Below are 19,049 nucleotides of genomic sequence, written 5' to 3'. Positions count from 1 at the left end.
TCTTTGTAACTTTGGATGTGTGGTATGTCCTATACCGACCCCCTACACTTGAGTCAGATCAACTCAGCATAGCTTTGCTGTATGCCAAATAAAGGAACCTGAGTGACACAATCTGGGGTCCAGCTGAGTGTTTTTGGATCCCAGAGATCGGGATGAAGTGTTCTCCCAGCACTGGATGTGGTGTTCTGGATAAACCAAGTGGAAGAGGTCTCGGAGGGAATCCCAACAGCCTGTATTTCAGACACTTCTGTACTTTTTTCTAATTTATACTTAAATTTGTAACTAAAACTATTATATCTTAACTTTCCATTTTTGTGAAACAATAAACTTTTTCTGTAGAGATTTCTCTTTACTCCTTGTCCTTCAATTATTCTCTTTGGAATTTTATAAAGATTTAGTAGAATAAAATTTCAGTAATTGGTGATTTATATATATATTCTCTATCTTTCTTTGGCTCTAGGAAAATGGTTACCAGGCTTTATTAAGCAGTGATGATCAATTATTCATTTATGAGACAGCTGGAGTGCTGATAGTTAATAGTGAATACTCTGCAGAAAGGAAACAGGTTCTAATGAGGAATCTGTTAACTCCACTAATGGAGAAGTTTAAAGTGCTGCTAGAAAAACTGATGATGGCACAAGATGAGGACAGACAGATGGCACTGGCTGACTGCCTCAATCATGCTGTTGGCTTTGCTAGGTGGGTACAGTAAAATTTACTCGACAGGTATACATTGTTTGTTTTTGTTTTTTAAGAGAAAAGTGTTTGGAATCAGGCTTGTCATTGCTTTGGTTGAATTTCTCTGCAAGCATTTATTGCCCCAAAACCTGTTTTTGGTTGGCACTCTCTCCAAACAGCCCAGAAAATCAGGGAAGGTACCTTTTAGGAAAGAGTGTCAATAGAGGATCTAAGGTCTTCAAAATCCTTGAGTTTCACTGAATTTCTAATAAACCAAACCACTACCATTAAATGACTCTTGAAACATCTTATGAAGAACTTCAGTTAAAATAAAGAGAATATTCTAGTGTCCATTTTGGCACCATTTGTGAATGGTCAATTCACTCAAACTTAAATCTCAATATGCTGTGCTTTTTAGTGTGAAGTAAATTACATTTGGTTAAGTGATCAAAAAATTTGATGCCCTAAGTGTTTGGCTCCCCATTTTAGGAAATTTTAATGTTTGAACAGTACATTTGAGTTCTTAAGTATCTATAGTAAGTCTTGTTCTAGATCTGCATTGTTGCTTTTTATTTCCATTGAAGTGTGAGTTAATAGAGAACTTTGTGTGTTCATTTGCTTGCACAGCCGAACCAGCAAAGCTTTCAGCAACAAGCAGACAGTAAAGCAATGTGGCTGCTCTGAAGTATACCTGGACTGCTTACAGACATTTTTGCCAGCACTCAGCTGTCCATTACAAAAGGAAGTCATCAGAAGTGGTGTCCGCACGTTCCTTCACCGCATGATTATTTGCCTAGAGGAAGAAGTTCTTCCATTTATCCCTTCTGCCTCAGAACACATGCTCAAAGATTGCGAAGCAAAAGATCTTCAAGAATTCATTCCTCTCATAAATCAAATTACAGCTAAGTTCAAGGTCTGAGTCTGTCAGTTTATGGGGTAGGAGGCTTCTAAACTCCTGCTTTCTGGCCTCAGAAAAAGGGTCATTGTATGTGGAGGAACCTGAACTTCATAGAATTGTACTTCAAGCTTTATTTTATAGCTGTAAATGCTTTTTATTAGTAAATACCTGCTTGAGAAGGAGGGAAAGAACATATCTTTTGGTAAATTCCCAAGAACTAAAGGGGTATTCCTTCTTTAACTGTAATTAAACATCAGAAATAACTAAAAAAAAAAAAAAAACACAGCTTTTGGATTTGGTATTTCACTGCTTAAACACACACTTTTTATATTAACAAGAAACATGATACTTGTTTTCCGTGATGAAGTTAGTATTGAATAGGCAAAATGCCATGGTGCTAAATTTAATTTGAAAAAATGCTAATCACTCAACAGTGATTAAACCTGAAATGAACTTTCTCTTCCTTTTTCTTTTTTGTAGCAAGATTTACAGGTATGTACATAGATATAGACGTGTAAAAAATGCAGGTAGGTATGCAAGTTTTAGACATGGTGTGTGGATATTTAGTGGAGAACGCTGGTGTACAGGAACTTGGTGCATAATTGTTATACAAAAATATACACTGGTACTTAATGCACTACTATACAAGATAGGTCCACAAATAGTGTAGAGTTCTTAAACATAGGTAGGAACATGGGGTTTTGGAGCAGAACTAGTATCCAGGAATGTGTGCAGATGTGTTTTGGTATGTAAATGAGATTGACAGAAACTTTCACTATTGATTGGAGAGCTTCTTAAACTGTGGTTGGTCACATTGTGCTGGCTCCTCATTTCAAATTGCTAAGTTGTATTGAGTGGGACAACTAAAATATGTTAAATTACTGGGCTAGTATTACTTTTCAATGTCATCAATTGTAGTTGCTGCAAGAATGTTGTTCATTCATGAATGGGATGGGAGATTGTCTCATGGATCATCTGTATACCAAATTTGGCCCCAGTGTGGAAAAGCTTTAGAAGCCCTGGTGTATAGAATCTTTTAAACCTATCTTTCAGATGAAGGTTTCTTGTTAAATATACTAAAAGGCAGAGTTTGGTGTGAAAATGAAAATACTATGGAGAAAAAATATTAATGAGCTATCATGGTGGTATGGCAGAAATGTATACTATAGCATGGGGAATCTAGGCTCTGGAGCACTGTTGGGAATTTCACACTCTGAGCTCTATGGAGCGATGGTGATGGGATGTAAAGATTATGGCAAGTTTTAGGAGGTTAGGGAAAGAGAAAGTGTTTCCACATTGGCATTGTATCCTGTTAGTTTTTCAGATGGCACTGATGGCAGTTCAAGATGGAGTAAGGAATTAAGTAACCATATGGGTGGGATAGATGATGACCCCAGTAAAGGCCTATGATGGACTGAGGAAAAGAAGAATGAAATGTTGGGGTCACGCATAATGGGGAAGCACATAGCCATGAAAAGAAGTAAACTAGGCAATTCTTAGTATAACTTTAGAGTTGATGATAATCCTAATTACATGCAGCTTTTTTTCATCTTGAATTGCTTTTTTTATTTTCATTCATCTTTCTCAGTAACTGACTTAAATCTTCCTAAACAGCTGGTATCTGTAAATGCATAAAAACTGTGCCTAATTTTTTTAAAAAACATAGCGCTAAGTAGGAAGATGACTTAAGATTTAATGGACAAGAAAGACAGTATTTCACCTCCCTACCCTTTTGATGGTGTGCATATTTACTGAGTAGTGTAGTAAGTATATATTATAGGCATGAGGTTTGAATGGATGCATTACTTAGTAGTGTCAAAGCCTTAAGTCTTCAGTAGAGTTCAACATTTGAGTGCTCTCTTGAGCTACAATCAGTTGTTATGGACTGCTGACTGCAGGAAAAACAAATTTGACACTCATATCATGTCACCAAAAGGTCCTCCATCTAACAATTTTTGAAAATTCTATTCTTCCAGCAGTCATGTGAAGCCTCAAATTGGAGGAAATTAAGGTAACCTGATGACCTCTTACCTATTTTCAGGCTTTAACCAAGAAAACTGTTGAAGTTAAGGGTGTCACAGATGATGACAGCAGTCCATCCACTCTTTGTTCTTGTGTCAACTTCTACATTTTGAAATCTCTTTAGAAATAACCTAAAATAAATTTTCTATAATTTAAATGCCATGATTTTGCAATCCAGCATCTTGAGGCTTTCCAGGATTTTGAAGCAAGTGCTGTTTGTATCATTGGAAGAATTGAAAATCTCCCTTTTCCAGAAGGATAAAGTTCCCACTTAACAATCTGCAGGGCTAAGAATGGATAAGTCTGTTGGTGCAGGACAAATATTTCTCCTCTTGAACCTCAGTATAATTCTGGTGGAGGAAGGATAGGAGGATCTCACATGAGGGGTGGGGGAAATAGCCATTTCTCAGAAAAGCCTTTTTTAAATAAAGGTAAGCTGTCTGAAATAGCTCAGATTTGAAATATTAGACTAGTTCTTGAGGTGGATTGATTAGTGGTCAGCGCTGCATGGCTACCACTTCTACCTATGTGTTTATATCTACACTTGGCTGATGCCTGACTGTTTTTAACTTCGTTATGATTAAAATATTGGAAGTGACAACAGAAGCTAATTAAAATGAATCTCTTTTCTGTGCTAGATTTTAATTTCTAGGCATCAGTCTCTGTAATGAGCTGTCAGCTGACACTGTGTTTCCCCCACAACCTCTACAGACCCAGGTTTCCCCATTTCTGCAACAGATGTTTATGCCGCTACTTCATGCTATTTTTGAAGTGTTGCTCCGTCCAGCAGAAGAAAATGACCAATCTGCTGCTTTAGAAAAGCAAATGTTACGGAGAAGTTATTTTGCGTTCCTGCAGACGGTCACTGGCAGTGGAATGAGTGAAGTCATAGCTAATCAGGGTGAGCAGTCACTTATGGGAACACACCATGAATCATTTTTACCCAATACAACAAGCAGTTTTGTTTGCCAAAATCATTAGCAGTATTCCTGCTAAATGCTATTTAAATATTTAAGGTAGAATCAACTGCCTAAATGGATTATACTTAATTTTGGCTATCTAAACAAGAATTCTAGTTTGTAACATTTAGAAATACAATATGAGTAAACTAGTTATAGTGATCCTTTTGGTGATGTTTTGTGACTTAATATTTGTTTGAGTGGTGGAGTGAGATTTCAGATAAGTAATACAAGCACATCAAATGTTTTTCTATGGAATTACACTTTGCCAGCTATATTAAATGTATCACTTATGACCAACTGTTATATGCAATACATAATTATAACAGTGAGTAACCTTGCCCCAGTACCTTTTATGGTCTTACAGCTCACTCTATGCCAGCACAGCCCCTATGGCACATCAGTGGGCAGAAACTAGAGCTCCTCCTTCCTCTACCTTGGTTACCTGCTAGTAGCATCTGGATTTGCTTCTGCCCCGATGTCTGAGGTTCATTTTGACTCACCGGGTGTCTAGTCCACACCTGTTTCCCATCATTAACAGACAAATAAAATTTGGGGTCACTTGCCACTAAAAGCAGTTTCATGTGTTCTGTTGACTTAACTGGTGCAGAATCTGTTCAAACATTATTTTATATATAAAACATTATATATATATATAAATGGAGCTTTAGCAGGTTGAGAGAAGAAATGCATGAAAACATGAAAAGCTTTAGATTTTCATCTAGGCAAGACTGCAAAAAAGAAAAACTAATATGGGTTAAGGAAACCAGTACATTTATTAGAGGAAGAGGAATAAATAGTGAGGTGGGAAAACATGCAGGTGACATTTACTTAGACTGAGGAACTTCAAAGGATCTTAATAAAGCTAAGTATATAGGGGCAACCCAATGGGAGAAATTTATTTTTGACACGAGTATCACCATACATGTTGGAAAGAACTCGAATATTGCTGAGTTTAAACTAGCTGTATCAACTGGGGAGGAGAGGCAGAAATAAGGGATGGGCAGGGCTGTGCCAGTTGTGAACAGCTCAACGAAAACCTCTGCTAAATGTGCATCAGAGGTCAAAAGAGAAAACAAACATTAGAATGTGTAAAGAATAAGATAGCAAATACTGAAAATATTTTAAAATGCCATTGTCAATCACCTGGATTACTATGTTCAGCTCTTCTTACTTTCTCAAAAAGAAAAACAAATGAAAGAGATCCAGAAATAGGTGACAAAAATGAGGCTCAGAAAGACTTCCATACAAAGAGACTGAAAACACTAGACGTGTTCAATTGATACAAAATAACAAATGGAACGGAGAATGTAAATCGTTCTCTTGGCTTTACCTTTCTCATAATACAAGAACAGGGAATCATAACAGTGAAAGGCAATAAACCAAAACCCAATGACAGGAAGTACTACTTATACAGTGCATGATTAACCTGAGGAATATATAGCTACCAGATTTATTGAGGCCAAGAGTTGCGTAAAAGAAGTATAAGACCCTTACTAATGAGAATATCTGCAATTGTTAGATGATCAAACCCTTGTACATCAGAGCGTAAGCCAGCAACATGCTGGTGTTCAGGAAGAAACTTCTGTGAATAGGCTCTTCCGTAATTGTCACTATGGGGCTCCACGTTCCTCTGAACACATGGTACTCACCACTTTCCGAGACCGGATACTGGACTAGGTAGACCACTGGCCAGATCCAGCATGGCAATTTTTGTGTTAAGCGTAAATGTAAGATTGGTAGTTATAAATGTATAGCAATTTTATAGCAAACGCTGTGAAGAGACCTTTACTTCAGACCACATGCTGGTGAATTTCCCCCGTGTCAGCTTTCATAACTTGTGTTTCTGTCCTCTTTCCCCACTCCCCATGTTCAGTGTCTTGACTTCAGACAGAAAGGGCTTATTAGGCAGGTGTCATTTTTCATAAATATTGTGAGACATGACATCACCTTGGGTACATGTCACTTTTACCATTATAATTTTTCAATTTCCTTCTTATTAGAAGTGAAATTGGCTCACTTTATAATGGCCCATTTCACATAGCTACTTTTGAACTGGTGAACTTTTTGAGCTGATAGTTTTAATGCTTTCAGAAGAAATCCATCTCCCTATTGGTGTCTAGTTAAACTTTGCTTCTTTGGGAAGGATCTTTTTTCAGTTGTTATCTTAGCATCTTCCTCCATGGGAACTGTCAACATTTCCACTCCAAGGGTTCTTGCAGGTTCAGGGATTTCTAGAGAGTTCTGTTAAAAATGTACACTTCAGCAGATGATGTGTTTTTTGTAAAAAATACATAAAATATCTTCTTATATGGGTCTGGCAGTCACACAACCATAGAACTTGTTACAACAATACTTTTATTAAGACCAAACAAAGTTCTTATTTTGTATATTAGTTTGCCAGTGTATTTATTAGCTTTTTCAAAAGCCAAGAGGAATTTATTCTATGACTATCTCAGCAGTTTATAATCTTATTTCTAAAAATCATAAACATTTATTACTGATAAAAACATGATGAACCAAGATGTTGCTAGAGAATATATTTTATAGCTATCTTATAAATTATTCCATAGTAACCTCAAAAACAATGAGGAGTCCTTGTGGCACCTTAGAGACTAACAAATTTATTTGGGCATAAGCTTTCGTGGGCTAAAACCCCCTTCATCAGATGCATAGAGTGGAACATACAGTAGGCAGGTATATATACACAGCATATGAAAAGATGGGAGTTGCCTTACCAAGTTGGGGGGGGGGGGTCAGTGCTAATGAGCCAATTCAATTAAGGTGGAAGTGGGCTATTCTTAACAGTTGACAAGAAGGGGTGGAAATCACTTTTGTAGTGCTAATGAGGCCAATGTAAACAAGGTGGCCCATTTCAAACAGTAGACAAGAAGGTATGAGTATCACCCAGGGAAATTAGTTTTTGTAGCGACCTATCCACTCCCAGTCTTTATTCAGGCCTAATTTGATGATGTCCAGTTTGCAAATTAATTCCAGTTCTGCAGTTTCTCGTTGGAGTCTGTTTTTGAAGTTTTTTTTGTTGAAGTGCCACTTTTAAGTCTGCTATTGAGTGTCCAGGGAGACTGAAATGTTCTCCTACTGTTTTTTGAATGTTGTTATTCCTCATGTCAGATTTGTGTCCATTTATTCTTTTGCGTAGAGACTGTCCGGTTTGGCCAATGTACATGGCAGAGGGGCATTGCTGGCACATGATGGCATATATCACATTGGTAGATGTGCAGGTGAACGAGCCCCTGATGGTGTGGCTGATGTGATTAGGTCCTATGATGGTGTCCCTTGAATAGAGATCTATCTATCTATCTATCTATCTATTCAAGGGACACGAAAGCTTATGCCCACAAAAGCTTATCCCCAAATAAATTTGTTGGTCTCTAAGGTGCCACAAGGACTCCTAGTTATTTTTGCTGATACAGACTAACATGGCTACCACTCTAAAACCTGTCTCCATAGAAACCTGTTTGTCATTTAAGTTTGCAGAATATTTCTAAGTTGTCTATATGCTGTTATAACATTTTGTAAATTGAAAATCACTTTTGAAATCTTTTCTTCTTTAAATAAGAATTTCATAACAAACTGTTTTGCCGTTTGTGTGATGCATAGTCTCAAAGGCTTAAAAAATTAGGTTTTCTCTGTTCATGCTGGAGAACTCAAGTTAGTTTGATCTTTACAGTAAATTAGATTTTTTGTATTAATCTATTGTAGATGCAGAGAATGTGGAACGTGTGTTGTTCACTATCATCCAAGGAGCAGTGGACTATCCAGATCCTATTGCACAGAAAACATGCTTTATTATTCTTTCTAAGCTCGTTGAACTTTGGGGTAAGTTCGCATTTATATTTTGACCACTTTATGATCAGTAATTGTTAGAAGGATAAAATCTGAACACTACTGCTTTTTTTTTCCCCCCTCTCCTCCCCACAGGGGGCAAAGATGGACCAGTAGGTTTTGCAGACTTTGTCTACAAGCACATTGTCCCTGCATGTTTCTTAGCGCCTTTAAAACAAACTTTTGACTTGGCAGATGCACAGACAGTATTGGTACGTATTATGAAATATTTATTTTAACATATACATGAAAACTTTTTTAGAAGTTGAAATATATATACAAGAAAGAATTGATTTGACTGATAACACAAAAGCTCTTTCACTATGTAAAACAATTAGGTTGGTCATTCTTTCGAGGGTGTCTAATTCTGCAGGTCCTCCTACACTTTCATTCAAATCAACTTGAGTTCTAAGATCTGCATGTAAATGACTGCAGGACTGAGTCCCTAACATAAATGTATGGTATTAACAAAAATTAACATTCAATACTAGATACTGACAAGAGTGTGTTTGGGTTGAAATCTTAGGGTTTGTTTGTTTTTCTCTCCCCCCCTCCCCACAGGCTTTATCAGAATGTGCAGTGACGTTAAAAACAATTCATCTCAAAAGGGTAAGGCTTGTAAAACTTTTTGTAAAACGAAATGTTTTTCTTAAAGGACGGACTTAAATTAATCTGCAGAAACTACTAAACGTCTTTATGTGGAGAGAAGAATAAGATTAACTCCAGGGGAGTTAACAGAAATCACTGACTGGAATGGATGTTGTGTGTTATTCCTCTGTGGTGGTGGTGTAAAACCTTTAAAGTTGTCACAAAATAGCTGAATTTATATGTTCAAAAATTATTTAAATCAATTTTAATCCAGTGGTGGTTAATTACTCTGTTACTCAGTACAAAATTACACCAAGTGCAAGGGATCCGTGGTTTTGAAAGAGTTATATTCTTTGGCAGATATCTTCACTTAAAGTAGCTTCATGCTGTAAAGTCACTAAAAATGGCATGTTCTTTCAGTGTTTGCTCATGTCCATTCCATGTTAGTTGTGCATGCATCGCCTATGTCATCGCCAGAGATTTTTCCCTCAGTGGTATCTGTCGGGCCAATTCTAGTGCCCTCTGGTGCTGCATGCTTATGCACCGGTATAAGGGGCACTGCTGGCCCTGCACCCTCTGTTCCTTCCTACCGCCTGTGACAGTTGATGGAACAGTTCCTCTTGCTTCGGCAAGGCGTTATTCAGTGGTTTTCTTTTCAGCTTAGTTTTTTTAGTCTGTTTAGTAGTAGCGTAAATAGAGTAAATAGTATTAGTGCAGATATGCAGTCCCCTCTCTTAGCATAGAGGGGCTCTCTTTGCCCCTGGGGCTGGGCATGCCCCAGTCCCTGGGCTTCAAACCATGTGCCTTCTGTGGCAAGCCTATGCTGGTGAGTGACCCGCACTCCCATTGTCTGAAGTGTCTGCGAGGGGCTCACATATGAGAGTGCTGTGAAATCTGTCAGGACTTCACACCTTGTACAAAGAAAGGCTAGACTGAGAGCTAGTCTTCCGAACACCTCTGCTTTGGCGCAAAGCGCCCCTCCGGCACTGCATGTTTCTCGGCACCATTCTCCATCTCCAATGCTGAGGAAGAAGAATAAGAAACAGCAATCCAAGAGAGGATGCCTCACCGGTGCTGAGCAAGGACAAACTGGGATGGCAGTGGAGTGTGACATGCGTCAGGCCACTCCTCTGTCCCCGGCCCCTAGTGGCACTGTCAACTCCACGCCACTCGCAGGGGTCCAGTGTGGGACCTCCTGCTGACACCAAGAAGTCATCACAGCGCCTTCCACCTGGAGGCTTTTGCAGTGGCCAGTGACTTACTATCACTCCCAGTACCCCGACCCCAGTCAGACAACTACCAGCTCTGATGAGCATGACTAGCAGAAGGGAGCATGGGGCTCTGAGCATGTACCTGGCACTGGGGCCCTCTATCATCTATGAGGTCTTCCACAATCTGGCACTGGTCCCTGGACACTCGGCACCGATTGGCGGAAGCGAGGGGTACCACTCCCCCTTGGTCACCTCGGGGGATGCTTCTTCGGAGTTGGAGGTGAAGCCCTACACCCAGCCTAAGAGCTGCCATCGCTACCCATCCTACATTCCGCCAGACCCCCAGGCGGACCCCCCCATTGGTACCTGGCCTGAAGGACAGTGGCCAATGGAGGTCCAGTGGCCGTTGTGAAATCTGTGGGGATTTCTCTTGTACTGGGACTGCCATCCCACTGGTCCTACTTAGTTGCATCCGAGAGGAAGGCCCATGCCCTGCTCCGCTCAGCACCTGACCCCGACTACAATACTGACACAGAAGATGTGGGCCCAGGGGATGTAATCAGGGCAGAAGAAGAGGAGGAAACTCCTCCTCCAGCTCAGACCTATTCCTTCTTCCCAGATGAGGGAGGGGCTGAGCAGCTCATTACTGCAAGATGACTTTAGAGCCCATCAGGAGCTTCTAAAGAGGATAGCTACTAACTTAGGGCTAGAGGTCAAGGTACTCAAGGAGTCTTCACATAGCCTCATTAGATGGGGCTGCTGCAGCCAAAATGTCAAAGTGGCCCTACGTATTAATGAGGCTGCTATGGGTCCAGTCAGAGCCCTATGGCAGACCCCATCTTCTCTCCCTCCCACCTCCAAACAGTAGAGAAGAAATATATGTACTTATATTCTCACCCCTCTCCCAGGTCCCTAGTGGTCTCAGAGGCCAATGAGAGGGACAGACAAGACCAGACAAGCGCTACCTCCAAGCAGAAGGACTTAAAAAAGCTAGACCTGTTGAATAAATTTTTCTGACAAACGGGCGGCTTACAGCTTAATATTTCTAACCAACAAGCCCTGCTTGGGAGGTACGATTACAATATGTAGGACTTCAAACTTCGCCATACAGACTTGCTGCCTCAGGACTCCAGGCAAGAGTTTTCCACCCTCTTAGAGGAAGGAAAGAACATAGCCAGAGCCTCACTCCAGGTGGGCCTGGATGCAGCCGATGGGGCAACCAGAAGGATAGCTTCTGCAGTGGTCATGGGGTAGTACTCGTGGCTTCAATTCTCAGGGCTCCTACTGGCGATTCAACAACTGATCCAAAACCTCCCATTCGAGGGTACCTCTCTTCTCTCAAAGCAAACGGACACAAAGCTCCATGGCCTGAAGGACTCCAGGGCTACCCTCAAATCCCTGTTCAGAGCAAATCCACCAGGTCTTGCTAGGTAGTAGGGAGCCATCTTCTAGACCTACTTACCTGGCCAAGTGGAAACATTTCTCGGTATGGTCTTCCCAGTGAGGTCTTTCTCCAACTCGGTCTTCCCATCAGTCTGTACTGGAATACCTGCTCTATCTGAAACAACAAGATCTGGCCCTCGCATGTATCCAGGTCCACCTAGCAGTGATCTGAGCCTTCCACCCTTTGGTGAGCTGCAGGTCAGTCTTATCACATGAGATGTCCATTCGCTTTCTTAAAGATTTATAAAGGCTTTACCCTCAAATTTGCGAGCCAGTTCCACTGTGGGATTTAAACCTGGTACTTGCAAGACTCTCAGGCCCTCCCTTTGAGCTGACTTTGTGCCCTCAGCCATGGGCGGTGGGTGGAGACCCACTTTGGGGAGGCTAGCCCCGGCTCTGCCCCTTTCTTCCCCTCCCCTTGGCTGGAGGAGCCCCGAGCCGGCCGGAGCCCTGAGACACTCCCTCACCCTTCCACCCGGAGGAACCCCAAGACACCCCTCACAGCTGGAGGAGCCCCAAGACACACACACCCCCACCCCCCTCAGCTGGAGGAGCCTCGAGCCGGCTGAGGCCCTGAGGGCACCCCCCGCACCTGCCCAGAGGAGCCCTCAGCTGGCCAAAGCCCTGAGCTCCCATACCCAGAGTCCCGGGCCAGCTGCAGCTGCACCATGTCTCCCCTCCCCAGACCCCAAGCTGCCTGGAGAAAAGCGTGCGTCTCTCTTCTCTGGAAGAAGCTTTTGCTATGCCCCATGCAGGTTCTGGGGCGGCTGAGGAGGCAGTAGCACATACTGCCTCCTCAGCCACCCGGAACCTGCATGGGGCATAATAAATCAAAAACTTACCCCCAAAACCCCACAACCGGGAGTCCGGCGGCTGCAGCTCAGCCTCTCCGCGTCTATTATACCCGCTACCCATGCCCTCTGCTGTTTCCCTCCTGGAAGGTCGCCTTCCTGGTAGTGATTATCTCAGCCAGAAAGGTCTTGGAAATCAGGGCCCTTACATCAGAACCACCATACAGTGTTCTTTAAGACAAGATTCAACTGCGCCCCAACCTGGCCTTCCTTCCAAAGGTGGTTCCATAGTAACCAGGCCATTTTCCTGCCAGTTTTCTTCCCAAAACTGCACAAGAATTCAGAAGAGCAGCAGCTTTACTCGTTGCACATTAGACATGCTGTAGCCTTCTATATTGAGAGGATCAAGCCGTTCCATAGATCTGCACAACTCTTCGTGCCAATAGCAGAAAGGATGAAATGCCTACCGGTCTCAGCTCAGAGAATCTCATCCTGGATAATCTCCTGTATTTGCGCGTGCTACAAGCAGGCACCTTCTGCTATCTCGACAACTCATTCAGCGAGAGCTCAGGCCTCATCAGCAGCATTTCTGACCCAGGTCCTGATCCAAGACATCTGCAGGGCTGCATACCTTCTCCTTTTACTACACCATCACCCAGCAGGCTCGAGATGATGCCAGGTTTGGGAGAGCAGTATTGCAATCTGCATGTCCATGAATTCTGAGTCCACCTCCTTGGTACTGCTGATGAGTCAACTAACGTGGAATGGATATGAGCAAGCACTCGAAGAAATAATGGTTACTACCCTTTCCGTAAGTGGTGTTCTTCGAGATATAGTGTTTGTGTCCATTCCATGGCCCACCCTCCTACCCTTTTGTTGGAGTTAGCCAGCAAGAAGGAACTGAAAAGGTGTGGGGCCAGCAGTGCCCCTATACTGACGCATAAGCACACGGCACCAGAGGGTGCTAGAGCCGGCCCAACAGATACTGAGTGAAAAATGTCTGGCAACAGTGCATGCAGCACGTGCACAGCTAACGTGGAATGGACATGAGCAACACATCTCTATGAGCAACAGTTATGGAAAGGTTAGTAACTTTTTTTTTCTTAACAGATCTGTGTATTCGGTGTCGGAAACGCAGGTTTTAGTGACTAAAATAAGTTTTTGCTATTTGTTACTCTTGTTCACAATGCTGCAGAGCCAACATAGATATGTGAGAATTATCTGGATTCTATTTCTTATACGTCACAAACAAACAAAATTGTCTACTAAGTTCCAACTACAGGGCTAAAAACTGGTGCTTGTACAAACCCATTTGATTCTTTTTGCCTCTTCTAGATGGCAGATTGAATCTTGTTCTTGAACATAGGGAGGTACATGGTAAACACTGAAAAAATACTCTAGTGAATTGGAGACACCTTTTTTGGTAAATGGCCATGAAATCCCTGGTAACATTACATTTATATGCCATTTGCCCTAACAAAACAGCATAAATTTAGAAAATCATTACAGAGATGACTACTAGCCATCAGCCTCTGGAAGTACATCTGGGGTGCTGAATTTCTCAATCATTCTGAAACCAATGAGTTTTGTCATTAGTAGGAGCAGTAACCTAAGGTGGAGCTATAGTGTGGTAAATGTGCTGGCATATATTTCCTCTAAATGCTGCACGTTTCTGAGTTGTGAAGTATGACAAAATGGAGGCCCTAAGGTCCATTTAGTTAAATTGGCTATAATAACATTTGACTTTCATTACTCTTGCCGTTTTAATTCAGCCAGGTTTCTTTTTAAAAGCATGTGTTTTATTCTATGCAACAAGTAAAACTAAAATATAATAGGGTTCTTAACTTTATAACTAATGCTGAAACTTGGAGAAATCTTTTACTTTACAACAACTTATAATTAAGGTTAAGATTTTGTCATTGTTATTTTTAGTAAAAGCAATGGACAGGTCGCAGGCAATAAACAAAAATTCATGCGAGCTGTGACCTGTCCTGACTTTTATTAAAAATAACAGGGGAAGAGAGGGCCGGGGGAAGGAATGACAGCAGAAGCCCTATGGGGGGACTGACAGCCCCATCCCCATCACTGTGGGTCAGGGGAGCACAGCCCCAGCTCCGGCACTGGCAAAAGAAGCGGGGGGAACGTGTGGCCCTGGCCGCAGCTGCGAGGGAGAGGGTGGGCCCTGGTTTTGGCCCCACCACTTACAGCTGAAGTCAAGGAGGTCTGGTAAAGTCTCAGAATCTGGGTCCTCCGTGACTAAACAGTATCCTTACTTATAGTACATAAACACTTGCTACTTTGAGTCCTACAGTTGCTACTGATACCTTCTACATGAAGGGCCAAAACTAACTCACTCTTCTTAAAACTACTTATGTACCCTAAAACATATATCCCTAATGGCTTTTATTGTTAATTTATAAGGCTACATTTGTCCAAGCAAAATTGTGGTTTGATATCTTTTCCAGGGCCCTGAATGCATCCACTATCTTCAGCAAGAATATCTGCCTTCATTGCAGGTAGCTCCTGAAATAATCCAGGTAGGAACATTTTCTAGTTGGTATTTCAAATATTTAAAAGTGAAAACTGAAGACAATATCAAAAGTCGTGTTGGTAAGCTTAATTTCTCCTGTTACATTTCAGTAAAACACACAATTGCTATGTAGTACTAAAACAACATGACAAAAACAATATTATTATTAAAATTAGGGATGTAAATATTGGTTTAAAAAGTTAACCAGTTAAACGATTAAAATTATATCGTTTAACTGGTTAACCGTTAACCGAGAGCGTTCCATGGGGTCTGGGACAGCATGGCTGGGGTTAATGGTTAAGTCTTGTTAACCAGTAAGCCTGATGCTTACCGTTTAACCTTTTACATCCCTAATTAAAATATAGCATACAGGAAAACCATCCACAAGTTGGCAGTACAAATACCAACTCAGTGCCGTTAAACTCAGTGATTTAAAGCCTTACCTCAGAAAACGTCCGCCATTAGATCCTCAGTCCAGTGTAAAAGATTAATTATAGTCATGCAGCCAGCTTTCCAAAATAATCTGAGTGGAAACTTATTTAGATGGAGGACTGAAGCAGGAGATATGTCTGAAACCAATAATCAAGTATTTTGATACCCACAAAGTGTTAACATTTGTTTTTGTGAAGATATTTGCCCAGAAATCAGCAGCTGAAAAAATATTTTAGCCCCTTTAGAGTTGCACAGGTGTCATCTTAGTATGCTTTGTCTAGTTCTGCCCTCAGAGATACTGATGTATACTTACGGAGCACAAGTACTTCTAAATATTATTTTTGTTGAGTATCTGTGAAATGTTTCCACAGTCCAAATCTCTGGAGTAAAAACTATATATCTATAGATCTTATTACAAGTGTTAGTCTAGTTTAAGTGACTACCATATTGGTAGTAAAAATAAACATTTCATAGCAGTCATTTCTTTTTAATAAGACTTAAATCTGAGAAATTAAAGTACAAGAAATTTTGATTTTATAAAAATGGGTATAGAAATATTTTTTATATTAAAGATCACATTAGCTTAACGTATCAATTTTCTATAGTGTTTTTGGTCTTACTAATGTACAAGGTTCTTGTACATTACAATAATTCTTGCACTTAAATAGACGAGATACAGAAGTGTTTTCAGCAATTAAAGTATTTTTTCAAGCTTGATTATTTCAACAGTTAATGTGATTAAGGCATTTTAAAAGGTACACTAAATGTTATCTGGGTGAACTAGTTTGATTAGATGTTGAGTGCCAAGAAGAAATAGAGGATCTCAATTCTGATCTGTGAGTTCTTTGGAGGTGGAAGCGGTCAGACCTGCTTCTTTGGAAGATAGTATTTACCATCATAGTGTGACTTAAATTGTGAAACCCAGTTGATTTAACAGCATAAATAATACTTGTGCGATAATTTATACTTAAGATAAAGGAAGGCTTCTTACATATCCATACACTACCCTTTGATCCAAGGTTGTAACTGCTTTGTCAGGAATTGTGCCACAGAGTGAGGGCAGAATGACTCTTTATCTTGAAATACTCGTATTAACAATACTTAACACATGTAGTGCTTTACATGGTCAAAGTACTGTACAAAATTAGGGAGGTAGGTGTTATCCTGATTTAACTTTAAGGAGAAACAGAGGAAATAACACTACTGCAGTGCCACAAGTCATGCAAAGGCAAATTTAGAGCCATGGACCTCCTGACTTCAGTCCTCCAATCTGTGCTTCTCTGTTATCATTCAAAATAAATACAAAATGGGTTGCTAAAAATTGTAAATATATGTTCTCCTCTGAAGCATACCTGAGGGGAGCCAAAACCTATGATTCATCCTTACTGGCCAGTGAAATGCATAGTTTACCTCTTTTAAATAAAAGAAAAAAGCACAGTGGGGAAAATATGAACTTCAATTTTGTGGCTGAAATATAAACTTCTGTTACTCATTACCTCTCAAGCACTTGTTTTGTTTATCCATCTAGCTACAGTGTATTTCAGTATTAATTCTCATTGCTCATTTACAGGAGTTTTGTCAAGCACTTCAGCAGCCTGATGCTAAAGTTTTTAAAAATTACTTAAAGGTAAGTTTAAATACAGTGTGTTTCCTTATTACAGTGGACATATTTCACTGAGTTATGGTAGCGATTTGAAGGCAAGTGAGAACATATCTCTGGTGCTCTAACTTAACAAAATGATTTTACGGATGTTTTGTGTCCTGTAAACCTGCGAGTAACCAGCAAAGTTAAAAATGACACACACACACACACACACACACATACCCCGCTCCTTCCTTCCAAACAACTTAAACACTATTAAATTGTCATTTGATTTCTTTGGTCATATATCCAATGAGATGGTATCCATTTGGCCTATATAATCAAATAGATAACTTGAACAGAAAGGGCATAACTGGCATGGTTCTAAAATATGCATGATAACACTTCCCTTCATCATAGCTGTTCTATACTGCAAAAGAGTTTGAGTACCACCATCAATAGATTTTTAGATGGAACCACTTCTCTGTTGAGCTTCAGGGAAAATCAGTCCCCTCAAATTAATGTGCACATATTAGTGTAAAGACATTAACCCTAACCATACTATGAATATGTATAATCTGTATTTCCTCAAGCTTTAGCAAGGCTGGTATGAAAAATACTATTTTGTGTTTTCTTTTTTTTTAAAACAGGTATTCTTTCAAAGAGCAAAGCCCTAAGGAAAATACTGGAATCCTCTGTACCTGCTTCCATAATCAGGAACTCCAGTTATTTATACAAATGCTAACCTTTTGTGCCATTTGAACTGGTTTTTGTTTTTAAAGATGTTGCTTTCTGCTTACATCAGTAAATATTTTAGTCTTTGGAAAAATGCAAATGAATATGCACCCCTTCTGTGTCTCATAAGATACATGTAAGGTATGTGACAACATGAGAAGTTGCCTGCATGCCTATTCCAACTCTTTTACTTTGTGTAGGATGGTCTAAGTTTATGCTGTAACAAATACAGCAGTAAAATACCTGACTTTTATTTTTGAAATAAAAAAAATATGAAAATGTAAGACCACAGCAGTGGTGATTAAGCTGTGTACATTTTTAAAGATACTGAGTAAAAAATGTTTTCATGAGACATGAATTTCATTTGTTCATGTATAGTGACATGAAAAATAAAACAATCAAACTCATTTTTGTAGATAGTCATTTCATTGAAATTGTCTTAATGCTGAAGTGTATATTCTACAAAACACAGATTGGTTTAATAAATTATGATTAAAAATAGGAACTGGCTCTACTTTTTTATAAAAATAAATTTTATGTAGTGAAAAAGTACAGGTCTCTGACTCATTGTGTTGCATCTTTAGGTGTTACAATCAGTAAGCTGCAGAACACTGTATTAGTTTTGAGCAAGAAATAGCAATTCTATTGGCACTTTGATACAGTGTTATGGTCAATTAGGATGTTTACTGTCGTGTGTGTAGATGAACCAAGCAAAAAATTGCATTTATCACAATATATTTCGCTTGTGTCTCGGTGGTTCCCCACCTGATGTTGTAGTATGCAGGCAACTATGGTGGGGAAAAACATAGTTATGCAATGAGTCCTAGTTTTCTCCCAAGAATAAATATCTACGTAAGATTGTGGAGTCAACATACCCCACAGATAATCAGGAGTGGCCAATTTTTTTTCCTACATTACATAGTACTTTAAAATAAGACTCGAGTCACAATACTCATTTAAAATAATGACAGTCTGTCCTTCAACTAGGCTACAGCAAACCAGATTACTAGGAGTAGAAAGGCTGCCAAATAACTAATCCTAAGAATGTCCAGCAAGGACCCGAAATTTCTGGCAGTCATTAGCAGATTCACAGTTTGGTACAACTGGAACAAAATCCAATACACTTGTGGAAGAACTCAACCACCCCCACCCACTATGATTATCAAATATCTTCTGAACTAATTGTCACATTTCTTGACTAAAAGGATAGTCCTGTGGGACAGAGGGGGTTAAGTCAAATATTATATGGCTCTCTAGAGAGATACCAAGAACAAACTGAGGGACTACCCTCTTGGTGTGGATTCTTCAGTGATTTAAATTTTCACTGGCTCTAA

The 19,049-nt window shown here is 40.1% G+C and overlaps 1 protein-coding gene across 3 annotated transcripts in view; it reads left to right on the top strand.

The window, feature by feature from the left end:
- The window catches only part of XPOT (exportin for tRNA), a 67,037-nt gene extending 48,816 nt beyond the window's left edge, over positions 1–18,221 (top strand). For all 3 annotated transcript variants that reach the window (XM_074942129.1, XM_074942128.1, XM_074942130.1), the window contains exons 17-25: positions 461–699; positions 1,306–1,591; positions 4,310–4,499; positions 8,281–8,397; positions 8,500–8,615; positions 8,965–9,012; positions 14,902–14,973; positions 16,969–17,025; positions 17,631–18,221. In XM_074942129.1, the coding sequence (XP_074798230.1) occupies positions 461–699; positions 1,306–1,591; positions 4,310–4,499; positions 8,281–8,397; positions 8,500–8,615; positions 8,965–9,012; positions 14,902–14,973; positions 16,969–17,025; positions 17,631–17,657 (1,152 nt within the window). In that variant the 3' untranslated portion in view covers positions 17,658–18,221. The remainder of the gene's footprint in view (positions 1–460; positions 700–1,305; positions 1,592–4,309; positions 4,500–8,280; positions 8,398–8,499; positions 8,616–8,964; positions 9,013–14,901; positions 14,974–16,968; positions 17,026–17,630) is intronic.
- The last annotated feature ends 828 nt before the right edge of the window (positions 18,222–19,049 follow it).

This window comes from Natator depressus, chromosome 1 (genome assembly GCF_965152275.1).
Source record: "Natator depressus isolate rNatDep1 chromosome 1, rNatDep2.hap1, whole genome shotgun sequence".
NCBI classification, from domain to species: Eukaryota; Metazoa; Chordata; order Testudines; family Cheloniidae; genus Natator; species Natator depressus.
The sequence above is the reverse complement of the archived record's forward strand: the minus strand, read 5'-3'. Positions and strand labels throughout refer to the sequence as shown.